The following is a 26,875-nucleotide window of genomic DNA, read 5'->3' as shown; positions in this document are numbered from 1 at the left end:
ATTTTTTTTCCACTGTATTAACATTACTTTTTTTTTTTTTTTTTTGCATTATTTGCAGTACTGATGTTTTTGGTTACAATACCCAGTACGAGTATTATTTTAACATTGGATTGTGATAAAACATAAGATTATTTTTATTTGCAATTTTTTTGCACACCTTGATGAAAATCTTGTTGCAGCACTGGCACTTTGAGTACAACACTCATTAGATATATTATTATTCAATATCTACCTTGAAAGATCAGACACATGTGAAATCACTTTTTAGCAATCTTTTATGTAGTTTTATTACATTTTTTTTTTGAGTTTTGAAGCATAGTGCCACTTCATATCTGTAAACATAGAATAGTTGCAGTGTATGGGCTTGACTGCACCAGCAAGCTGCTCACACCTGTCAAAAACAGCATTAGGAACCAGCAGATTCCTGCCACTGCTGTTCGCAATGATGAAATCGCCCATGCGAATGTAGCCTAATACCGCGTACACGCGATCGGAATTTTGGTTGGAAAAAGCGCTGATGGTTTTCCCGATGGAATTCCGACTGCAACTGTCTTGCATACACGCGGTCACACCAAATTTCGATCGTCAAGAACGCGGTGATGTACAACACGTACGACAGGACTAGAAAAAGGAAGTTCAATAGCCAGTAGCCAATAACTTCCATCTTGTAGTTAAATCTGAGCATGTGTGAGTTTTTGCGCGTCAGAATTGCACACCCCCAATCGGAATTTCCTTTGGAAAAATTGAGAACATGAGTTTTTGCGCGTCAGAATTGCACACACACGATTGGAATTTCAGATAGAAACTTTTTCCGTTGGGAAAATTGAGAACATGCAATCAAATTTTTGCTGGCAGGAATTCAGCCAGCTAAATTCCGATGGCGCATACACACGGTCCCATTCTCTGATGAAAAGCTCTCATCGGTCTTTTTACTGTCCGAAATTCCGATCGTGTGTATGCGGCATAAGACTCAAACATTTCATTCCTTCATCCCATTCATATGGTAAATGCTGGATAAAGCATATAACCAAGTTAACAAAGAACCTCATTCTTAGGAAGGAGCATTTCCCATTTGATCAGGTGCAGAAAGCAATCTGAATACAATGCATGTCTGAACTTCTGATCAATACTGCATTCATGTCACCATAATACATCCACAGATCATCCAACCCACATATTTGCAGACATGCGTTACAACTTTCTTTGATCTTTAAGGTCAATCAGTTTACATTGCAGATCAAATACTCAAAGGAGTCTGAACAGTAAAAAAAATGTACTTTGTATTAAGCTGCTCTGAGTTTTTAATCTTGGGTTGTCCTCCCTTTGGCTATGAGAATGGCCTGTGAAGCACAAAGAAGGGATTAATGGCCCTTTGATATGGAATCTAGCAGCTTCAAGTCCATCTAAAAAGAAACCAAACCCAATGAGAGGAGTCTGTGTGCACACATTTCCTAACAGAGAGGAGAAAGATATCATTAGAGGTGACCACAATCCCCAGAATGAGGAGTAATGGCACAAAGGAGGTATCTGTTTGTGACCCTTACCCACTTCCAAGAGACGGCGCAGTCCCTTGGAAGGTCGGTCCCCTTCCGGGCCAGTTAGAAAGGGCAGTGCGCATCGCACACACTCAGGAGGGATCTGGCTGTGAAGCAGAGAGGCTTCACTGATGGCTTCCCTTAGGCCCCTGTCACACTTGTGTAACTTGTCCTGCGACTTGGGACTGCAAAGTCACATGACAAGGCGTACCCCATGATTTCCAATGAGTACCATTCATATCTGTGCGACTTCAAGGTCAGACCGACTTCAAAGTGGTCCCTGTACTACTTTGATCTGACTTTGATGCGAGTTGAGGTCCATAGACCTCAAGTTTACACAGGCATTCTCTCAAAATCGCATGACTTTCAAGTCACGCGATTTTAGTGGAGAAGGCGGCGGTAGCACCTGACAGCCGAATCGAAAATCGCCTGGGGTGCCGACACCACGGGATCCTTGGACGGGTAAGTGTCCATATATTAAAGAGGAAGTAAACCCTGATGGGTTTACTTCCTCTTTTTTTCCCTGCAAAGGTAAAGCATAATGGACTACTATGCATCGCATAGTAGCTCATTATGTGTCACTTACCTGACACAGGAGCCAGCGAAGTCGCCGCTGTCCCCTGTAGTCCGCCGCATCCATGTTGCTGGTGGCGTCTCGCAGCTCCGACGAATCACAGCGGCGAAGCCGCGATGACGTCACTCCCGCGGATGCGCACGGGAGTCGACAAATTAGGCAAATCCATTCTTGGATTTGCCGCATTTAGTGCGCCTGCGCGACGCTGTCTACGGCGCATGCGCCGTAGACAGCGGTGCCCATTTTCGGGCAAATATCTCCTAAACCATATAGGTTTAGGAGATATTGCTTGGACCTACAGGTAAGCCTTAATCTAGGCTTACCTATAGGTCCAAGTTGTTTGGAAGGGTTTACTTCCTCTTTAAAAGTCAGCAGCTACAGTATTTGTTTAATTTATTTTTTCCCCAGGTGGAACTCTTCTTTATGCAACTCAGGTTGAACTGGATGGACTGGTGTGTTTATTCAACCTAACTATGTAACTAGCATTAGTAAACAGATAGGAAGATATATCATATTTACTCGTTCTAAACTTTATTTTATTTTTTTTAATTTTATCCAGTTAGTCCTTTTTTTTTCCTTCTTAAGGCTGGGTTCACACTGAAGCGATGCGGGAACGCCGCAAATTCGCGGCGGGTTCCCGCATCGCATGCCTCCCGCTGGCAGTTCACACTGCCCTATGTGAACTGCTGGGAGTGTCAGTGAAACGTTAATGACACCCCCAGATCAGTTCGCATATCGCAGTGCGATCTGCAAACTCGGACAGGAATCGGATCGCATGGTGTGAACACCCATGCGATCCGATTCTGCTGCGGACCAAAATAAGGGTCCTGTGCGAGTTTGGGGCGGGTGCGATGCGAATTCAGCCATACTATCTGTATGGCTGAACTCGCATCGCACAGAGATCAGATGTGATTTGCACTGCAGTGCGAATCACATCCGGGTTTCCTAGCCGCAGCAGTGTGAACCCAGCCTTACAATGGATCAAAAACGTTAAAACGCTGGCGAGTGACGTTTTTGAGCATTTCAGTGCTCATCAGCGTTAGAGCGTTTTTACAGCTTAAAAAACGACTCTCAGAACCCACTAGTTTTGGGGGATTTTTTACTGCTTAAAACTGCTGATAACAGCCTATGTGTGCATGGACACAGAGGATAACATGATGGAGAGTTTAATGACCGTAGAAAAAAAAAAACATCTACAGCCAAAAACAGCCGCTGTAAAAACATCCAAAAACATCCAGTGTGCATGAGGCCTTATCAAAGCATACTTTGGCTGTTGACTATTTTTAGAAAAATTAAGGAATTGCATAAAAAATAAAAATAAGGTCATACATCCCAGGAGTCTCGGGGTGGGGGTGGGGTTCCTAAGCTAAGCACACCCGCATGCTTGCCTGAGCTAAGGGCATATGGATCATCCGCCCTTACTCAAGATGGTCATTGCCAAAAATGCAAGGGGGTGTTTTTCAAAGTGATTTCTCAGGGAAATAAAGCATGGAGACATGGATGGATGGGGGAGTTTGCTTTGAAGATTAAAAATTAATTAAATAGCATTTTTTGGTGCTCAGATACAGTGTAGATCCACTTTACATATAAAGTGCAGCAACCCAAAGTAACTGATCAGCTCCCAGTATTCCAGGGTCACATCAGTAAAAAATGAATACCAATCACAACATCAGAACTAATAAAAAATGTCTCCTGAATTCAGAAGCCAGTTGGTCTACCCTAGGAACCAAAAAGCACTTTTAAAAAGAGTTGGACAGCATGCGTTTTTACTGACCACAAAAAAAAAAAAAAACTTGGTGTCCGTTGTAAAATATTACAGGCCACTGATGGCAAACCTTGGCACCCCAGATGTTTTGAAACTACATTTCCCATGATGCTCTTGTACTCTGCAGTGTAGTGGAGCATCATGGGAAATGTAGTTCCAAAACATCTGGGGTGCCAAGGTTCACTATCACTGATATAGGCAATCTGTCTACATTTAAGCAGACCTGCAGCAAAAAAATGTATTCTGCCTTATTGTAACATTCAGCCTGTATTGCATATTTTAATGAACACTCCACAAACACAACCGTTTTCCATACTAATTCTTCAGTACCCAGTCATGTGATGAACACCAACCCATCGGTTATGTGGCCACTAGCAGAGAATGTTGGGGCTTGCATTCATGTAGATCCTTGGTGCCCAACCTGAGGCCCTTTGGTATATGTGTGGCCCTCAGACCTCAGCAGTCAATAGTGAGAACATGGATTAGAGTACTAGAATTAAACATTACTAGCCTTAAGGTAACATGTTCTCAGTTCCACATTGTATTCTGTAGCATGTTCTCAGCCAACAATGTATCCTGTCCATTTCCTCTATTAGTTCTGCACTTTCTGACAGTCCTCTCAAGCATTGCATATATTGAACATTAAGTGCGACCCTTTGGGGATATTGGGGGGCTGCAATTGAGGCCCCCTTTAACTCATAAGTTGACACTGATGTGGATCTATTCAGCCAGTAAACAGTCTCTGATGTCACTCCAAGTTTCTTTGTACTAGAAGAGAATAAGTGGCCGATGTCTTAAGTGCTGTAGAAATACAGAATTAACCTAAAAGGCAATTCTCTTTTTGGACATTTTGCCTTTAAAAAAAAAGGTTTTGTCGGGAATTGCATTAACTTAGAACACAATAAGGCTTAAAGTGAATGTAAGCCCCCACATATACCCAGTGAAATGACTGGCCTCAGGTGATACACAGAGACTATACAAACCCTCTGACATAAGTTGTACCCGTTTATCTGCTGTCGTCTCTTCTCTACAGCCAAAGTTCTGAATTATAAAGCTTGTCTGAGAGTTCAGAAAAAAAGGGGGGTGGAGAACTGACATTACAATGCAGTGGTCAGTAAAGAGAGCCTGAGACCGCCACCCAGAATGCACTGCTCAGCCCTGAGCATCTAATTGCCAAGTGTGAACACTGTCGTCCAAGGAGGATGGCATCAACTCGCAGTAAGCCTCAAGACTGAGCTTACAAAGGGTTCAAAATCGCAGCCCAGAAATGGCAAAAGCTAGTGGATTGAGGAATTAATCTTCAGAAAACTCTGACCTTGTCCTTATTGCTAAAATAAGTCTGTATTACTGTTTGAGCATAAAGCTCTGTTTAGGTTTAATCAAGACTTAAGTGCTTGAAGGGCAGGTTAAATAACATTAACAGAAAAATTTAGAAGAGCCCACTGTACCTTCGTGGCACCCCATCGTCATGAGGAGGTATGATTACTACTTTCACTGTGACTGAAGTCCGGAGAAGATCGATCATCTGATCATGGCTCAGCGTCACCACGGCCACCTTGCATATCTCGACCAGTCGACTTCCCTGGCGCAAGCCAGCCTGCCAAGCAAATCCATATTCCTCAACCTCCGCTACTGTGCCATCATACTTGACATGGAAGCCAAGCTGGCCAAGTCCATTACGGCGCAGGGTCATGTCTACCGTTTCACAGCCTGTGGTCATAATCTGGAAAAGAAAAGGGTAGGTGTTAATTGTGTGTACACATTACAGGTCAACCCAGCAATCCCTTTTCTTTGGTATCCCAAAGAGAATTTCCAAAAAGAGGCCTTAAATGGCCATAATTTACAAACCCTTCCCAAAAGGGCCAATATAAAAGGAAGGTTTCAATTAATAAATATGTGAATCTTTCAGATTATCAGTAGGGAAGAATAAGAATAAAAGCGAAGCAATATTTTTTCAGAATTTCCAAGACAAATTATAAAAGCTACGTACATGCCAATTATTTCTATGTTCCAATGCTGGTCATGTCTTGTTTTAGCTTCCAAAAGCAACACTCTTGCCTTTGAGCATCATTGACAATAAATGGTACCCTACACTCCTCCCCGGGCCCGGCTTTACTTCCCTCTGTGGGTGGGGGATGAGCAGTCAGTGCCCATGCAGCCGGTAAAATGGTCCAGGGATTTGAAATCCCCACTGCAGGGCTTCAGGAACAGATCAGAGCAATGTTGTGTGCCGACGCTGACCAATCAGAATCGCACTGATCCATCCCTGAAGCCTTGCCGAAAGAAGAGGTAAGTACAGCAGGGATTGGGCGGGAGTTAGGCTCGTTATTTCTTAAAATGTGAACTCATACTTTAAATGATCAAATTTCTTGACAAAAGGAGATATTTCCCACGTGAGATGTTATGTATAATTTACTATTGGAGGTTAGAGGCATCTAAACACTCAACAGGTTGTTTTTGGTATCACCAGTATATTTCCTCTGCCCAATACTCCCATATCTGCCCTTACATATCAGAAACCAACGATAAAGTAGAAAAATCTTACTCACCTTTAACCTTTGAACAATCTCCCGGATATCTTCTCCAATACTATCCAGTGTCCTTACAAGGATATGATCACCGCGACCATAAAAGATCTTGAGGGACAGTGGTTCCGGGGTCCAGCCAATTACATCAGCGCAGTAACAGTTAAACACAACTTCTTTTGTCACAGTCTCTATGAGGACCATGAACTCATTTGAGATGCCCAAAATGCACTCTGTCTCAGCTGCCTGGGAAAAGTCTTGAGCCATGACCCGCCAGCACAGGGCACCAGTACTGTTCAGCTCCGCTCCGGCCCGTGCTCTGGTCCTCTCCTTCTTCTTGGAGGTCAGGGAGATTAGGTTAAACTTGCCTGTGGTATCGATAGGCGTATTGGTGACATAGTTCTCAGCCAAGTCCTTGAGGTATTCCTGCCTTGTACGAGTAGCCATTGTGTGGAATTTGTCTGACTTGTGTGCCGCATTCTCTGCGTTAATCACTTTGGCCAGAAGAAAGTCACGAAACACATCAGATTTCCGAAACGTGACACCATTGGGGATTGGAGGACCAAAAGGAGGGACATCTTTGGATCTTGTTACAGCCACTCTGTTGAGAAGAAATATAAGTACTGAATAGACCACACTGTCACAAAAATGGTAATGTTTTTTCGTTAAATCATTTTCATGGTCCTAGCAAATTCTGTTTCCCTAAAAGGTCATCCATCCCAGCCGCTGCCCCCAACAAAGCTTACAATCTAATGCCCCCACCAGTGACACACACAAATATTAAGGCCACATTGTTATGTGAAAGACAGTCAAACCACCAGAATGTTTTTTGGAGATTTGGATGGAAACCAAATGAAACAAGGGAGTGAACTTATCATGTGGATAGTGTTCCAGGGACCAGGATGCAAAGAGATACAAGCTCCCAGCACTGTAAAGCAAGAGTAAGAACTACTTAACCATTAAGCTGCTTATAGTACTACCAATATGGTCACGTGTATAATAACCCCTTTATTAAAGTAATATTAAAGTTTTGTTTAAAAATAACAAACATACTTACCTGCAGTCGTTTTGCACAGAGCAGCCCATATCCTCCTCTTCTCAGGTTCCTCGCTGGCACCCCTAGCTCCTCCCTCCTGCTGAGTTCCCCCAGAGCAAGCAACTTGCTATAGGGGCACCTGAGCCAAGCCGCTGCTCTCGGTGTCCATTCAGACACAGAGCCGTGTCTTGGCCCCACCTCCTCTCTCTCCTCATTGGCTCACTGACTTTGATTGACAGCAGCGGGTGCCAATGGAGCCCGCTACTGCGTCTCAGCCAATCAGGAGGGAAAGTTCCAGAGAGTTGAGGCTTTCGTGCAACATTGCTGGATCGAGATGGGGCTCAGGTAAATTTAAGGGGGCCTGCTGCACACAGGTGGTTTTATATATTAATGCAGAGAATGCCTTTACAACCACTTTAAAGAGGAAGTAAACCCTGATGGGTTTACTTCCTCTTTTTTTCCCTGCAAAGGTAAAGCATAATGGACTACTATGCATCGCATAGTAGCTCATTATGTGTCACTTACCTGACACAGGAGCCAGCGAAGTCGCCGCTGTCCCCTGTAGTCCGCCGCATCCATGTTGCTGGTGGCGTCTCGCAGCTCCGACGAATCACAGCGGCGCAGCCGCGATGACGTCACTCCCGCGCATGCGCACGGGAGTCCCGTCTCGCAGCTCCGCCGCTGCCATACGGCGAAGCCGCGATGACGTCACTCCCGCGCATGCGCACGGGAGTCGACAAATTAGGCAAATCCATTCTTGGATTTGCCGCATTTAGTGCGCCTGCGCGCCGCTGTCTACGGCGCATGCGCCGTAGACAGCGGTGCCCATTTTCGGGCAAATATCTCCTAAACCATATAGGTTTAGGAGATATTGCTTGGACCTACAGGTAAGCCTTAATCTAGGCTTACCTATAGGTCCAAGTTGTTTGGAAGGGTTTACTTCCTCTTTAAGGTCAATGTTTATGTGTTTGCGACCATTTGATCAAAAAGTTTTTCTAATATCTTTTAAGTCAACTGCTACAAAGTTCTCAAGCAAAGTGAAGCAGTCAATTTCTCAATGACCAATAAAGCAGCATTTAGGCCATGCTGCTTTATTCACCACCAGGGTTGAGCTCACGTGTATATGCTAGCCCGAACCTGTAAACCTTAAAATGCAAAAGCCAAAAACACTCAAACATGGGTAGGAACAAGCATTCCAAAACTCAACTCCAGCATTAGACAATGTCATATACCCTGCAGTAGGAAGGCTGACGTGTTTCGGGGGACATGACCCCTTCCTTAGAGCTCTGAGGAAGGGGGCATGTCCTCCGTAATGTGTCAGCCTTCCAGCTACAGCAAATTTAGCATCGCCTAAAGCTGAAGTTGAGATTCAAAACGCTTCTTCCTTCCCATGTTTGTATGTTTTTGGCTTTTGCAATAAAAGGTTTACAGGTTTGAACTCGCATCCAAATACACCTGAGCTCAACCCTGGCGGTTAATAAATCAGCATGGCCTAAACTCCAATTTAATGTGTTTGCTACAACATTCATATTGTTGATATGTGCCTGCCGTACCGTGTACACCTAATGGAAAACCCCTCTGAATGGGACTTTTTAGGGCATCCACAATTTCAATAATATATAAAACAAATATATTTTATTTGAAAGAGATAAAAAAATGTTGCATACAAAGTTTAAAATCAGATGCAGTTTACAAGACAGATAACCATTTGAAACAGTCAACATACAAATATGATGAAGACAACAAAATGGCCATATGTGTAGGTGCATGTGTGTCAGTGTCTATTTCCCATATTCCCCCCCCCTTTTTTTTTTTACATAAAGTTTATTTATTTTCAATAAAAACAAAAAAAGCAAGCAGTGGTAGCGATAAATTTAGTGCTTGTAGTTTTTTCTTGTAACTGAGCTCCTCCAGTCCCCTTATTAGTTTTGTTGCCTTCCTTTGGACTCTGTCCAGTTCCAACACATCCCTTCTGAGGCCTGGTGACCAGAACTGGATAGAATACTTCAGATGTGGCCTAACCAGAGTTTCATAAAGCTTTATGCTGTGGAAAGAACGACCTTTCGTAAAACCCATGCGGATAACTATGAATAATATTTTGCTTGAGAACTTTGTGGCTTGACTATGTTTTTGGCTATTGTATTTAATAAAAGTTGATGGTGGTAATGCACTAGGGCGTTTGTGCCATCCTGTGTCTATTTACAGTTTTGTCACATGAGGAAGGCAGCATCGGATTGAGAACTATGGGTTATAACACCATAGGTGTTAGAACATTTCTGTAGGCTAGTCCGAACCTACTTGAGCTATCCTGATAGGAAGCTGTCAATGCGCAGAGACAATCATAGGGCGCCCCTTCTATATATGCAGCCAAAGGGTGGGGAATGTCTCAGCCGCTTATGATAGACCTTGTGCAGTGACAGCTTCCTGGCAGGATAGCTCAAGACTATTTGGTTTAGGATCCAAACACGCCTGAGCTTATGGTCTAAGCACCAGCCAGGATTAAGTCTGCTCAGCTCCCAGGCCCTTTACTGTAATCAGAATTATAAACAGCTTGGTTACAGCAAACATAGAATGAATATGAACCAGAATGTGCAAAGAGATTTCCTTGCACACTACTGTGATCATAAACCCCAGCACTAGCTTAATATTGAAAGGTTTCAAGGGATGTAGATCTATTGTAAATGCACTTTTACAGCAAATTACCATTTATACTATGATTTTAACCATTTGACCCCTGGGCTAATTCTGACACTTCTCACATACGTGTAATAAATTGCCTTTTTTTTTTTTACTAGAAAACTACTTTGATAACCCAAATATATATTTTCTGAAAGCAAAGGCCCCGGAGAAAGAAAGGTTGGTTGCTGCAATTTTTTTGTCACATGATATTTGCACAGCGGTTTTTCAAACGCAAATACTTTGGAGAAAATACACTGTAACAAGTTTTAGTGCACAACAACTAATAAAATATCTTATTGTTTGTTAAAATATAACAGATGATACGCTGAGTAAACAGATACCCAACATGTCACGCTAGAAAATTGCACATGCTTGTAGAATGGCGACAAACTACAGTGTTTAAAAAAAATCTCCATATGCAATGCTTTAAAAGTCTCTACAGGTTATCAGTTTAGAGTTACATAGGTCTGGTGCTAATAATTATTATGCCCATGCCCACATTCGCAGCGATACTTCAAATGTGTGGTGCGATTGCTATTTACATGTGTGTGTGGGGCTGACGTGTGCCTGAGCATAGGGGTACAGGGGGCATTTAACATTTTTGAAATTATTTTATTTAAATGTATTTTTTCTTTTTACACCATCTCTTTAAAAAAAAAGTGAACAACTTTATTGTTATCACAAGGGATTAATAAAATTCATGTGATACTTGAGGAAGTGACAGGTACTCTTTACTGAGAGATCTGGAGTCTATTAGACCCCAGATCTCTACTCTGCTCTCAAAACTGTCTGATAAAAGATGCTTTACAGGCCAGTAACAACTTGTAAAAAACCTAAACCAATGTGACAAAGTCCTAGACGATTTAGATTTCGGGAAACATGTCTATGGTGTACCATCCCGACCACCAGTTTCAGTCCTGGGCTCCCTGGTGGAACGGGCGAGCCCCCGAAAGTGTCAGAAGGACAGGGAGTCCACATTCCAACACACGTAAAAGTGATCCAGTCGCTGGACCGTGCAGATCACTTTTACATTATAGAGAATTGTCAGTTCTATACAAAAAAAAAACTAAAAAATACCAGTGTCATGACTGCAACCACAACCCTGGCAGAACCACGGAATCCCCAAGACCTACAGGTAAGTCCATTTAGGGGAAGTGATTAAACAATATAGAACTGCTACGGGACAACACTGTAAAATATAGACTGTGAAAGCAGACATCAGAAAAAAACAACACAAAGTTCATAAGAGAAACCCTCCCGATACCTGAATCAAAAACCTTCACTCCTAGAAACTGGTAAAGTACGAAAGCATTTTAAAATCAAGCCACGTTACGATTAAGGTATGTCAACTATGCTGCTCCGTAACCTGACGCAAGCAACTTGTTCTACTCCACGCAGGAGAAATAAACAAACATTGGTGCTTACAGTAAACCCAAAATACGTGGGCTGCCACTGCAGAGATCACCTTCTGAAAATACTAGTTCTCCAACAGTCATGTGGATTTGGTTTTGCCTTTTGAGTCAATAAATGAGAACAACATCTAAAGACAAAACCTTTTTTTAGTTTTGGATGGAGTGGAAATGGATTAGAACACCTGTCCATTTTTATTGCTGTCTGTGCCCGCCCCCCCCCCCCCCCCCCTTTAGGGAGATTCACCCTCTTGATTTGTCTTGTTTACCATTATCATTAAAAGTGAAAGAAAATCACAAAATTTGGGTTGTCCCCAAAAAAATAATGGTGAAACACTCGTTTTGGTGAGTCCCTAGGGATTTCCCTTAATTTGCAAGGATTTCCTATCACTTCCTGTTTTAACTATGGGACAGGAAGTGAGGGAAAATCTCCCCAATGGGACACAAAAATAAATAAATGGACAGGGGGTATAACCCTCCCTAACGCTATTCAAAATAAGTAATAAATAGTAAAATATAAAAAATGTCCCCTCTGGGACTCTTACTTGCATACGACAAATTTATTGCAGTCCAGGAGTATACACTCTGGCTGTGAGAGAGATGCACACACAGCACCTTTGCCCTCCCCTCCTCTGCCCATTCACAGAAGCCTTTGTATTTTGCAAATTAGTTCATATAATAGAAAGGCTTCTGCAAAAGGGCAGAAGGAAGGGAGGAGTGGGTATAGCAGTTCCAGGGACTCTGCTTGTGAAAGAACAGATCGTCGTCAACAGTGCTGGAGCTCCAGAAGTTATCTTTCTGGAGCACAATATACCTGTCAGATGTTTTTTTTTTTACAAAGTAGCTGAATTCCTGGAATGCTGCTTTAATTTAAGAAAACCTATAACTGTAAGGGGCCCAGAAATTTTTGGAACAATATTAGAGTTGCCATCTCATTTCTATCAATTCTGACCCAAATGCGTTAAAATGTTTTGCTGTTAATGCACAGCTTGTGATTTTCGTGCTTTGGTCAGCCTCAAAACCCCCAACTTTCAGTAGTTAAAAAGACAAGTTGGAAACTCATATTTGGGTGAACCCCTAAAACAATGAGGGAGCTTGAAAACGAAAAGAAATGATTGATGCCATGAAAACCTAAATCTATCCAGAAATGGGATCTCTACCTTTAAAATACTTAGTGGTGTAACCGCTTCTGGACCACCTCACATACATATACTGCAGCAGGGTGGCCCTTCAGCGCAAAATCACGTACCCATAAGTGATTTAGACTGCCGAGTCTGGGGCATGCACGCACACCACTGTCATTACCTCTCCCGCTGTGATGGGCACAGTGGGAGCCAATCACCCGATTGTTCCCGAGGCAGATAGAACAGCGGTCTGCCTAGGTAAACAAGGCAGATCGCCATTCTGTCAGAGGGGAAAATGAAGATCTGGCGTTTCTGCTAAGCAGGAACATGGATCTCTGTCTTCTGCTAGTCAAAGCACCTCCACCTCTACAGTTAACAAGCACTCCAGGGGAACACATTTAACCCTTTGATTGCCCCTCATGTTAACCCCTTCCCTGCCAGTGTCATTAGTACAGTGAGAGTTTTTTGTTTAGCACTGTATTAGTGTCACTGGTCCCCAAAAAGTGGCACTTAGCATCAGATTTATCTGCCACAATGTGGCAGTCCTGATAAAAATCAATCGATGAAAGCTGCTATTACTAGTAAAAAAAAAAAAAAAGAAAATTACAGAAATATATCCCATAGTTTGTACATGCTATAACATTTGCGCAAACCAATCAATATACGCTTATTGTTTTTTTGCTTTTTTTTATCAATCAATGTAGCAGAATATTGGGGTAAATTGATGAATACATTTTATTTGTTACATTTTTTTATTGGATGTGTTCTATAGCAGAAAGTAAAATGGATGGTCCTTTTTTGTGTATAGTGCAAAAAATAAAAACTGCAGGTGATCAAAAACCACCAAAAGAAAGCTCTATTTGTGGGAAAATAAGGACATCAATTTTATTTGAGCACAGACATCGCACGACCATGCAATTGTCAGTTAAAATAACCATATCACAAAAAATAGCCTGGTCATGAAGTGGGGTAAACCTTCTGGCGCTAAAGAGGTTACGGGAGAAAAAGCGGATGTGAAAAAAAGAACGCACCTGTAGCAGACATTGTCAGTGCAAGGCTCATGGGCTCGAATAATAATGAATACGTGCTGGAAGTGTGAGCGAATATTCTGAGGCGTAAAGGGAAGAGCACCGGGCTCCTGGAAGATGATGGTCACAATGTCATTTCCTATGTGTCTTTTCCTAAGAAGCTGGAATGAGAGAAGGAGAGACACAAAGCATCAGTTAAAAATGAGGATTAGAACCAATATCCAAACTAAAGAAAACAATAGCATTAGAACCCATGTAGTCTTCAGCTGCAGTAAAAGGCTATGTCTAAGGGCAGTCCAATATGCTACATCCAAAAGTTAGCCCCAGTTGCAGGTCATTTCTGAAAGACAGATACGCTAACTGGCAACATAAGAAACAGAGCCCCTCAAGTAGTTTACAACTAAACCTATGCATTATAGGGCTGAAAATAACGAATATTTTCATAATCTATTAGTTGGCCGATTATTGTTTCGATTAATCGATTAATTGGTTAATAACTTTAAAAACAAAAAGTGTGGTGTATAATTTAGTTAATTTGTAAAGTTTAAAAAAAAAAAAAGCAATTTTATTCTTAAATATCTCTATGCAGTGGTAAAGATAAACAACCAACTATATGGTTAGGAAGCAAAGTATCAAATCCACTAGAGAATAACAGACAGAAGAGATATACTGTATATACGCTATTAGAGGAGATATACTGTATATACTATTAGAAGAGACAAACTTTTTTTTTACCAATTTGTTGTTGGGCAGATTAAAAAAAAAAATTGCTGCAAAAACGCATTACATGCTTTTCTGCAGCTTCTCCATTGAAGTATATTGAACCAAAAAAAGCACCATTTTGCGTTAAAAAAAGTCCTTGACCCTTTCCAAATACGCAGCAGCTGAAAAAAGTGTAGATGTGAATGTGTCCCATAGGAAACCATGTTAAATGAACTGTAGTGTTTCTGCATAAAGCACCAAAAAACACACAGATGTGAAGACATTTAGTAACATAATGGGGTTAAAAAAAAACTAAAATGAGCCCTTTATAGTACAAAAAAAAAAAAAAAAGCAGATAATCACTACTGTAAGGGGTTAATTTTTTTCTTTTTACTGTAGAACTGTGAAAGTATAATTTACAGTAACGATTATTTGCTCTTTTGTAATATAAAGGGCTCATTTTAGTTTTTTTTAACCCATTATGTTACTGGCTGATTCATCGATTATGAAAATAGTAATCAATTAATTTCATAATCGATTAGTTGTTTCAGCCCTAATGCATTTAATAATATTTGCCAACCCTATAAATTCCATATTCTGGAGTACAGGACACAGGATATGTAGTCATACACAATGGGTTATATGGCACTACCCGCAGGTGATCGGACACTGGCAAAAGCTTTGCTGGAAACGCAACCCAATGTATCTTTATATAACCCTTCCCCACTCCATAGGGGGCTATAGTTGTTTTTAGCAAGTAATAAGGAGAAACAAAGAACGAGGGGGGGGGGGGGGGGAGACAATACATGTCCCATACTGTACTCCAAGATACTGAATTTACAGGTAGGTCAAAATTCCAAATTTCCTAATTGTACAGTACAGAACACAGGATCTGTAGCCATAGACCACGGGACGTCCCCAAGCAATAATCTGAGGGGTGGGCAGCAATTTAGTAAACTATGGCAAACAGGCCTACAAGAACAGAAGTATTGAAGAAAAATAAAAAAGGATTGGTGTATAAACTTCCCCAAGGGAGAGAGGACCACTAACTAAACTCTAACGAGCAGGGCCCTCTGATTCCTCCTGTATTGATTTGTATTTTAATTGTACGGTCTGCCCTCATATTGTAAAGCGCTGCGCAAACTGTTGGGACTTTATAAATCCTGAATAATAATAATAATAGCAAAAGAAAAAAATAAATAAATGGAGTTCCATGGAGTGGGTGTGTTATATGAGAGTGAACTGGGTGTGTTCTCAGCAAAGCTTTTGCCAGCATTCAATCACCTAAGGGTAGAGGCACGTGGCAGCACAGTGGCTAAGTGCTTAGTACTTCTGCCTAGCAGTGCTAGGGTCATTGGTTTGAATGCCAACCACAGCACTAACTGCCTGGAGTTTTCATTTTCTCTCTACCTGTAATAAATAAATGAATATATATAATCCATGATCTAGGACTACAGATCCTTTGTCCTGTACGTTGCAACACATTTGTTTTTTGTTTTTAGTTTTGAACTGTGGACAGATTAAAACCACTGCCTTCTTTAATGATATCTGGCACTCTTGTTGGGGAGATTGCCTCACACAGTCACTGATTTTACCAGCCAGGAAGTGAGGAAAAATCTCCAACAGCAACACAGACAGAAATAGAGGTCTTTTAAAAATACAGTGTATCTGGAAAGTAGTCACAGCGCTTCACTTTTTCCACATTGTTATGTCTTCCAAAATGGATTCAATTCATTATTTTCCTCAAAATTCTACAAAAAATACCCCATAACTACAACCTGAAAGAAGTTTGAAATCTTTGCAAATTTATTAAAAATAAAATATATGAAAAAATCCTAAGTATTTACAGCCTTTGCCATCACACTCAAAAGCTCAGGTGCCTCGTGTTTCCACCGATCATACTTGAGATGTTTCTACAACCATCTGTGGTAAATTCAGTTGATTGGACAGGATTTGGAAAGGCACATACGGTACTCTTTTTTTTTTCTGCCCCAGAGTTAACAGTGCGTGTCAGAGGACAAACCAAGCCATGAAGTCCAAGGAATTGTCAGTAGACCTCTGAGACAGGATTGTATGGAGGCACAGATCTGGGGAAGAGTACAGAAAAATGTCTGCAGGATTGAGGTACAAATGAGCACAGTGGCCTCCATCATCCGTAAATAGAAAACATTTGGAACCACTAGGACTCCTTCTGGAGCGGGCCTCCTGGCCAAACTGAGCAATCGTGGGAGAAGGAGCTTAGTCGGGGAGGTGACCAAGAGCCTGATGGTCACTCTGACAGAGCTCCAGTGTTTCTATGTGGAGAGAGGAGAATCTTCCAGAAGAACAACCATCTCTGCAGTATTCCACCAATCAGGCCTGTATGGTAGAGTGGCCAGACGGAAGCCACTCCTCAGTAAAAGGCATATGATAGCCCACATGGAGTTTGCCAAAAGACATCTGAAGGACTCTCAGACTATGAGAAACAAAATTCCCTGGTCTGATGAAACAAAGATTCAACTCTTGGGCCTGAATGGCAAGTGTCATGTCTGGAGGAAACCAGGCACCACTCATCACCTGGCCAATACCATTCCCTACGGTGAAGCATGGTGGTGACAGCATCATGCTGTGGGGATATTTTTCAGTGGCAGGAACTAGGAGACTAGTCAGGATCGAGGCTAAGATGAATGCAGCAATGTATAGAGACATCCTTGATGAAAACTTTCTCCAGAGTGCTCTGGACCTCAGACTGGGATGATGGTTCATCTTCCAATAGGACAAGGACACTAAGCACAATGGTTCTCGCAGTATCATGCTGTGGGGATGTTTCTAATTGGCAGGAACTGGGAGACAAGTCAGGATCAATGGAAAGATGAATGCAGCAATCTACAGAGACATAATTTATGAAAACCTGCTCCAGAGCACTCTGGACCTCAGACTGGGGCGAAGGTTCATCTTCCAACAGGACAATGACCATAAGCACACAGCCAAAATAACAAAGGAGTGGCTATGGGACAACGCTGTGAATGTCCTTGAGCGGCCCAGCCAGAACCTGATTGAACATCTCTGGAGAGATCTGAAAATGGCTGTGCACTGACACTCCCCATCCAACCTGATGGAGCTTGGCAGGTCCTGCAAAGAAGAGTGGGAAAAATATCCCAAAAACAGATGTGCCAAGCTTGTAGCTCATCAAAGTCATAAAGACTTGAGGCTGTAATTGGTGCCAAAGGTGCTTCAAAAAAGTATTGAACAAAGGCTCTGAATACTTATGTACATGGAAGTTTTTTTTATTTCTATTAAATTTGCGAAGATTTCAAACAAACTTCTTTCATGTTTTCATGACGGGGTATTGTTTGTAGAATTGAGGAAAATAATGAATTTTATCCATTTTGGAATAAGGCTGTAACATAAAATGTGGAAAAAGCGAAGCGCTGTGAATACTTTCAGGATGCACTGTAGACAGAGATGCTGTGTGTTCTGATAAGTAGAGTAGGGGAAAGCTAGAACCCGCTTATTTCTGCCAGTATTGTGGTTGCATGCTTTCTCTGGCTTTCTGTTTGGGTAAACCAGAGTACAAGAGAATGATCAAAAAACTAACGAAGCCCCAGACAGCAGTAAAAACATGACAGGGGTTCCAACTTGTCCCTATTCTAAACGTAGTATAGGGACAACAATTTAGTGTACATACATCCTATTTGTTGGTAGACAGTGTGGTATGATAAATACACTTTCATATGAATTATTGAATGGAACTATGCACAAGGGAAAACCTACCTGTAGTTTCAGTAATAAGACAGTGGAATGCACACGGTATGAGACAAAGTGTGTAGTATGAGAAAAATGCCCTATTCAGGTAGGGCCCAACTATGCTTCTAATGCTGAATTTAGAGGACATGCCTAAAAAATTGAATTTGCTCAGAAAATCTGTACAGTGCAGCTGTAGTAAACAGAATGGCGGACACACAAAGTTCCTTTGTGCTGCTGTACTCGTCCTTTGAACATTCCGTAACTGGACATAATAAATGTTACACAGAAGTCCTTGAGTAGAAACTTCAATTTGTCCTGTGACTACAGCCAGTCTACATGACGGTTCACTGGTGACAGAATGAGCCAAGATTAAAGCAATTCCCCACAATCCCCTTCTTTAAGCTGATCAAACATCTACTTTAAGAGAGGCAGGAAAGACTTAGTAATTGCCTATTAAAACACCCTTTTAGAGCAGGGTCACTCCAAAGCTTTTCATGATGGAGATTTTGTAATTGAGAATTATAGAACAACAAAAAAAAAAAGTCTGCAGTGAGCCGATGACTGCCACATTTTTACAAGGAAAAATACTCCAAATCAGGACACTTGGCACCTTGGGGGGCAAGAAACCCACTGGTCTGATAGGGACTTATAACACAGCCTTCAAAATTTCCACTCACCTGCTTGCATTTGGCGAGTGGAAAATGATTGAGGGCGAGCGTAGGCTGCTTCAGGGCATTGGAGTGGGGCATCGCCAGCAGGCGGGGTTGAATGGGAGCCATTCTCCCAGCGATCACCCAGAGGAAGGGAGCATGGAGGAAGAGAGCAGCTGGCCAGATCATCACAGAGCGGTGGTTGCCTGCTGTAACAGCTTTCATTTGAATTGCCGTCCGGTTGCCGTCACACACAGCCCCGCCTCCTGATCCGGCAGCTATGATAGACAGAACACCAGTCCAATGCCAGGACTTGTTCTGTCTATCATAGGCACCGGGTCAGGAGGCAGGACTGTGCGTGATGGTGAGCGGACAGCAATTCAATTGAAAGCTGTTACAGCGGGCAACCACCACTCTCTGATGACCTGACTGGCTTTCCTCTTCCGCCACCCTTTTCCTCTGCATGAGTCACGCTGCATTGATGGGCACAGCTGAGGCTGCATTGATGGGCATGGATAAAGAAGTTGTTAATATTTATTTTTGTAATTGCCAGAACTATATAAGCTCCTACATTAAAGTAGAAGTCCACCCCAACACTAAAATCCTGCATCTGCAGACATCCACAATCTAACACGAATCCATCTAGCCCTGTAAAGAAGAAATCAGTATACATCTTTTTTTTTTTTTTTAAGCGGCCCTGGGCTGGTCTCCAGCGGCGGAAGCTCTGCAGAGGACACAGCCGACAACGGCTGTGAAATGAATGGGAAGTGACGTCGCCCATAGAGTTACTATGGGGCTTTCATTGTTGCATGTGTCCTCTGCACCAACATCCACAGCGAAGCCGCAGCTCAGCGTGGGATCGGGTGAGATCGGCTTCAGAAAAGGACTAGATTAGTGTTAGATCGTGAAAGTCCATAGATGCAGGGATTTTAGTGTTAGGGTGGACTTCTACTGTAATAATAATATTCCTCTACCTCTCTACGGCACATCCCAGGATCATTTTCTTTTCTTTGACTTTGTGCCAGAAGCAAGAAAAAACTTTTTATTGCTTCATGTGATATCAATAGGCTTGTAAAATTCTTGCAAGCGGAGTTGTTGGGAGCTCAGTTCCCAATAATGTAGACATGCCACCCAGAGCTACATCTCCTAACAGCCCTTTTCCTATACACAGTGTGGGCAGGCCTCTAAGGAGGCATGGGTAGCAGTACTGTTTTGCTGTCATATAAATAAATGTATGATTGGGGAAAAGGACAGTAATCCAGCAGGCAAGACTGAAAACAGTGATTGGGATTTGAGTGCAGCAAATGCACTGTGTTGTCATCCCAAAAACAAGGTTAGGAACACATTGGATTTCTGGCAGGTCAAGAAGTATTTATTTTGCTGTAGTTACATCATTTTTGCAGGGAAGAAAACACGAGGAAATAAATATGCTTGCTTTGAAGTGACATACTTCAAATTTACACTTTACATATCAGCATCTATACAATCTTGTCTGTCTGTGCCCAAAATCTAGAATAATGAATGAGACTTCCCATAAGACAAGATAATATTGTTCTGAAATCTCTGCATGTCTGACCTACAAAATCATCTTCATGAAAAGCTCTCATGTGGTCATATAATAAATTACGAATTGCTTAGAAATCATTAAGTATTCAGAAGCTGCACTGTGCTGGGCTGCACTCCCCTACAATGGTGGGACATACCTGCTGTCTGTTGTTTGGAGTGTATGGTAGCATTGTAGACACGTGGAACATGATTTCATAGTCCTGGTAGTTGGTATACAACGAGTGCGATCCTGTGGAATCGGCTAGAAAAAAAAAAAGGAAGGGGAGTGATCAATTGGAATTTTGAAAAGACACGAACATACAGGGAGACTTCAGGCAATGCACACTGGGGGAGATATAAAAACAACCCTCTACAAAAGGTGAATGGACTTTAGGGTGAATTACATTTCGCATTGGCAGGATTTTACATGGATGTGCCACCCACTGGGTTTTTAAAGCATCACGTGGCCTTTTGCAGAACCAAAGCACCGATTCCTGGACAGCAGTTTTTAAATCCCAGCCCTTCATCAGCACAAGGTTTGTAGGTATGGCAGCACAAAAGGCACCACAGCAGTGGTACTTGAGATACAAAGATATGAAGAATTAAAAATTAGAAGAGAAGTATGGGGTTTATATAAAAAAATAAACCAAACCTTATAATCACCTACGTGGATGCAGCATCAATCTTGGCCCGGCTGAGTGATGTCAGTTGACAACAGGTCACAGTAGTACAGAAGAACTGCACTAATGTGATCCATAGGAGAAGTATGGCCAACCTTCGGCCATACCACTCCTTTAATGAGGACCTTTACCCTGTAAAAGGGTCTTTGAGTCCCTTCATCAGCCAACCCTCAGCTATCCACACAATAGTTGTTTTTTTAGCTTGATCTATATCCCTACGGCCTAGGCGAGAATAAAGCATCCTACTCCTGCAGCCTCCAGGGATATGTGATGGGGATATCCCAGGAGGGTGTAGGAGAAAGACCCCATTCACAGAGAAGTTGGTGTGCACCATGGGAGGACTGGCTGTGAGAACCTGGAAGAGGCAGCTAGGCTCCCGATGACTGAGTGCACCAAGATGGAGGAGTGGGACTAAGGCCGGCCATACACAAAACAAATGTCTTTCCTGCAAACACAGACAGTGCTGATGCAGGAATCCATCCTGCCTCGCCATTGTCTCCTCCTGGCAGGGGGGGGCTGGGGCAGCCATCCCTACAGGGAAAAGACAGCGATTATCGCTAGCAGCTATAGCAGCCGCTGCAACTGCAAGAAAATCCGGCAGGCTGGTGGTATCCAAGTTGATCGATCAACTAGGTACAGTCAGTCTACCTTATAACAGTTCCTACTGAACCGGCCGAGATTTGAACCATGTATGGCCGGGCCTTAGACTGTGACAACTGATCAGTGGCTCACAACAGGACAATGCTGGAACTTTTGCACAGAGGACTATGCTTTCTGGTGAGAGCCAGGCATCACTGATAAGAACAGATGGGTGGAAAGGGAGTGAAGTTCAGCTGAAGAAAGTTGTACATGATGTAGACCAAATAACATGAAAATTTAAATGTGTAAGGACAAAGAACAGAAACATTCTACAAATGGGGAAGTTTCCCCTCCCCAAACAATGTCAACAGTGTCATATGGGATCCCTCAAATAACTGCTTATCATTGGTTTGCAATATCACATGGAGATGATTGACCCCTCCCTTGGGTTTTTTTTCTATAAGGACTTTAATAACAAACAGACATCTATTTTATCTGGGATGCTCCTGTGATGTGGACAGTTGGTACTAACATTGGGTAATATATTTTAATAGATTGTGTAACATCCCTCAGAGTGCCCTGTTAGTAATGGATGCGATTAGAATTATGATCACTTTAACTTAAATATGTTTACACTTTGCTTTTTCTACATTGTGTCCATATGGGCCTTGAGACATCTTCCCCATATGGATATAAGAACTAGTCTGTTACCAGTTATACACTTATAGATTGGTGGATCCCTTTAATTATGTGGATTGATTGGACTAGTATCTAGGCAATAGTATAGTTTAGGTCTAGGTCTATGATTGGGCAAATATAAAAGCTATTTGGTTATAAGCTTTTTGCTGGATTATTCACATAATCCTATTGTTTCGTATGAAGTCCATGTTGGCATCTATAGCAGTCCTTGTGTTCGTCTATCAGTGGTTGGGCATTAGGGGTGCCATGTTGGATAAGTGGAACGGCAGTCCATATTTATGTTTAAGACTATATGGCCAAGATTCATCGTGGTCCTCGTACCACGTATGTAATATCGGTGAAGTAGGTTACAGTGAATGATTGTGATTAGTTATATATTATGTTCTAGACCACATGTGTCAAACAGGGCCTGCAGACCAAATATGGCCCAACAGGGGCCATTTCAGGGGCACCTTAAGGGGCCCCCCTTAATCTCCACCTCCCCTGGTCTCAGCATTCAGCAGACTCCAGTTCTCCTCCAGACCCTGCACTGCTTCCCAGCTCCTTCCCGGCAGCAGCCCAAAATAAGGTGTACTGTAATGTAAGGGAGGGTGGGGGGCTCTTGACATCTGATAGGGGGGGGTGTTGTCGTCCACCATTACTGCAATAATGTCCCTCTTTAGCCCAGATATATAGCTTTGTATATTATTTAGTAAGTGGAAATGATCTTTCTGTATGCAAGTATGACCGCACTGTCAGAGCCATTTAAAGACTAGTGCAAGCAAAACGTGGGTGCTTACCTCTAGCAAGCATTCTGTCTTTAATTTTGATTTTGCAAGAGAAATAAACCTGTATTTTGGTTAAGTTGACATTGTCACATATTTTAATAAGATCCTGTGGGTTTGAATGGCTTCTTCCTGATACATTTGGCAAGTGCAGAGCAGAATTGCCAGAATGAACCTGTCAAGTGTGTGACAAGATCACAGCCTCGCAAAGCAGGCTGATTTTTAATTGATGTTGCTTTTGCCAAATAATCAGGAGGGTAAAATCAGCAGGTTTTTTCTGTTTTGTTTTTTAATCTGAGACTTTTGCAGGCAATAGAGAAGAGTTCAAATTCAACTTATTAGTTTATAGAACATTATCCTGAACTTTCAGATGCTCAGAAAAAAATATGCAGTTTTGTATAAATCAGAGAATTGCTTCACTTCTTTAGTAGGTAACACTCTACCCCTATGTGGATCACATGTTGATGAATGAAGCCATCAGTTCAGAGCCCAATATCCGCCTTAAAGCGGAGGTCCACCCTAAAGTGGACCTTCCGCTCATCGGAACCCTCCCCCCCTCCGGCGCCACAATTGGCACCTTTCAGGGGGGAGGGGGGTGCAGATACCTGTACAGTACAGGTATCTGCACCCACTTCCGGGATAGCTCTCTGCGGAAAGGGGCGTAGATTACGCCCCTTTCCGCAAGTGCCCGCCCCTTTCCGCAATTGCCCCGCTGCCTGCTGGGAAACACACAGATCCCAGAGGCAGCGGGGACCGTCCTTATTGCGCAGCGCAACTCGCGCATGCGCAGTAGGGAACCGGGAAATGAAGCCGAAAGGCTCCATTTCCTGATTCCCATACCCAAGATGGCGGCGGCAGCACCCAAGTGACGATCTAGAGATCGGCTTCGGGTGCCGACATCGCGGGCGCGCTGGACAGGTAAGTGTCACTATTTTAAAAGTCAGCAGCTGCAGTATTTGTAGCTGCTGGCTTTAAAAAAAAAAAAAAAAAAAAAACGCGGAGTCCCGGCGGACTCCCGCTTTAAGCTTCTGTCAAAGACCCCCTTATGCATATAGGAGGAAGACCCGCTCCACACAGTGGGGTTAAAGCGGGAGTCCGCCGGGACTCCACGTTTTTTTTTTTTTTAAAAGCCAGCAGCTACAAATACTGCAGCTGCTGACTTTTAAAATAGTGACACTTATCTGTCCAGCGCGCCTGCGATGTCGGCACCCGAAGCCGATCTGTAGATCGTCTCTCGGGTGCTGCCGCCGCCATCTTGGGTATGGGAATCAGGAAATGGAGCCTTTTGGCTTCATTTCCCGGTTCCCTGCTGCGCATGCGCGAGTCGCGCTGCGCAATAAGGACGGTCCCCGCGGCCTCTGGGATCTGTGTGTTTTCCCAGCAGGCAGCGGGGCACTTGCGGAAAGGGGCGGGCACTTGCGGAAAGGGGCGTAATTGACGCCCCTTTCCGCAGAGAGCTATCCCGGAAGTGGGTGCAGATACCTGTACTGTACAGGTATCTGCACCCCCCTCCCCCCTGAAAGGTGCCAATTGTGGCGCCGGAGGGGGGGGGGGGGGGGTTCCGATGAGCGGAAGGTCCACTTTAGGGTGGACCTCCGCTTTAATTTACTAAAACTGGAGCGTACAAAACCTGGTGCAGCTCTGTATAGAAACCAATCAGCTTCCAGGTTTTATTATCAAAGCTTAATTGAACAAGCTGATGTTAAAAGCTGATTGGCTACTATGCGCAGCTGCGCCAGATTCTGAATGCTCCTGTTTTAGTAAATCTCCCCCAATGTGTCTATTTCAGCTGAACTTGCTGAAAACGAATCAAAGCACATTTTGGGGTGATTTTCACTATTGGTGAAGGGAACCAGCTTTGCTTCACATTTCAAATAAGGTCTAAAAGAAATAAAAAAAATTTTGGCAGAACTCTAAGGCCCCTTTCACACTGGGGCGGGAGCGGCGTCGGCGGTAAAGAAGCGCTATTTTTAGCGTCGTTTTAGCGGCAGTATTTGGCCGCTAGCGGGGGTTAAAACTGCCCCGCTAGCGGCCAAATACTGCCGCTAAAACGACGCCTAAAAAGGGTTACAACCGGCCCGCAAAGCGCCGCTGCGCTTTGCCGCCGGGATAGCCGCGCTGCCCCATTGATTTCAATGGGTAGGAGCGGTTTAGGAGCGGTGAATACACCGCTCCTTCACCGCTCCAAAGATGCTGCTAGCAAGACTTATTTCACCGTCCTGCCAGCGCACCGCTCTAGTGTGAAGGTTTTTTTCAGGCGCTATGTTTAGCGCTGTAGCGCCTGAAAACCGTCTCAGTGTGAAAGGGGCCTAAGCAACACTTTTTTTTTCCCATTTTGGATAGAGCAAGGGAGGGTTATAATACCTGCCATTATTATTATTTTTTTCTTTTTGCCATCTCTGTCACATTTCGCAGATCTCCCCTTTAATTCCTGTCCCATAGCCAAAACAGTTAAGTGAGAGGAAATCCCTGTAAATTAAGGGAATCTCTTGGGGACCCCCAGGTCACCAGAACTAGTGTCCCCATTGGAAGATTTCTCCTCTACTAATTTTCTAGGTACAATTTGGGATTTTCTTTTACTTTCAATGACAATGGTAAAAGGACACAAACTTTATTAGCACCCTGCTAATGGTCCTGCAGCTTCCTGAGAAATGTGACATGTCCCAGGAGGCTTTGGAAGGGAAGAAGGTAGGGCAAGGGGCATCTTCCTTGTCTAGGTGAGGATTGCAGAAGTGGGAGCAGGTACCAATTAACTGCTTGCTGACCGCCTCACGCTGATATACATCAGCAAAAGGGCTCATACAGGCAAACTAATGTACCTGTATGTGGCCCTTTATGAGGCAGCCAGCACCTCACGGAGAGGAAGAACGGGGAGATGCTAATGTAAACAAGCATCTCCCCATTCAGAGATCAGTGACCTGTGACATGTAGCCATACCCCCCCAGTTAGAAACACTCCCGAGGACACACTTAACCCACACACTGCCCCCTAGTGGTTAACCCCATCACTGCCAGTGAAATTTACACAGGAATAAGTGCCTTTGTATAGCACTGATTGCTGTATAAATGACAATGTGACTGCCATAATGTCATAGTCACAATAAAAAAATAAATAAATAAAAAAAATCGCTGATCGCCACCGTTACTAGTAAAAAAATTTTTTTATAAAAATGCCATAAAACTATCCCCTATTTTGTAAACTATAACTTTTGCGCAAACCAATCAAATACTTATTGCGATTTTTTTTTTAACAAAAATATGTTCAAGAATACGTATCGGCCTAAACTGAGGGGAAATTTTTTTTTTTTTTATATATATATTTTTTTGGGGGGGACATTTATTATAGCAAAATGTAAAAAATTATAAATTTTTTCCAAAATTGTCGCTATTTTTTTTGTTTATAGCGCAAAAAATAAAAACAGCAGGGGTGATCAAATGCCACGTTGCACGACCACGCAAATTGTCAGTTAAAGCGACGCAGTGCCGAATCGCAAAAAGTGCTCTTGTCAAGAAGGGTGTAAATTCTTCCGGGGCTGAAGTGGTAAAAAAAAATAAAAAATTTAAAAATAAATAAAAATCGGTACTTAAAAATCCGAGTAGGATGAGTGCTCTTCTGCCATTTAGAGGAAGATTTGAGTTTTTAATCAATAAATGTAAGGATTCCTCTGATTGGATAAGGTGGAGATTGTGACATAATTTGTCCACCTCTCCATCTTGATCAATCATAGGTAATCTTGTAAGCATTTATAAAAATACAAGGCTGTCTTCCTGAACCAACACCTTTCCACATACATCCTTGGTGCCGACACACGTTCTACAGACATGACCCATTGTTGTGCCCATGAGGACACCATTA

General features: G+C 42.8%; 1 protein-coding gene across 7 annotated transcripts in view; it reads right to left on the bottom strand.

The window, feature by feature from the left end:
- The window catches only part of SIPA1L3 (signal induced proliferation associated 1 like 3), a 277,415-nt gene that overhangs the window by 57,575 nt on the left and 192,965 nt on the right, over positions 1 to 26,875 (bottom strand). For all 7 annotated transcript variants that reach the window (XM_077482696.1, XM_077482750.1, XM_077482741.1 and 4 more), the window contains exons 8-11: positions 20,457 to 20,560; positions 13,679 to 13,836; positions 6,424 to 7,000; positions 5,323 to 5,597 (exon numbers count right to left, since the gene is read on the bottom strand). In XM_077482696.1, the coding sequence (XP_077338822.1) occupies positions 5,323 to 5,597; positions 6,424 to 7,000; positions 13,679 to 13,836; positions 20,457 to 20,560 (1,114 nt within the window). The remainder of the gene's footprint in view (positions 1 to 5,322; positions 5,598 to 6,423; positions 7,001 to 13,678; positions 13,837 to 20,456; positions 20,561 to 26,875) is intronic.

The sequence above is a fragment of the Lithobates pipiens genome, unplaced genomic scaffold (assembly GCF_037356315.1).
Source record: "Lithobates pipiens isolate NorthernLeopardFrog02 unplaced genomic scaffold, aLitPip1_a1.2 Scaffold_1, whole genome shotgun sequence".
Lineage (NCBI taxonomy): Eukaryota > Metazoa > Chordata > Amphibia > Anura > Ranidae > Lithobates > Lithobates pipiens.
This window is presented reverse-complemented; position numbering and strand designations above follow the sequence as displayed.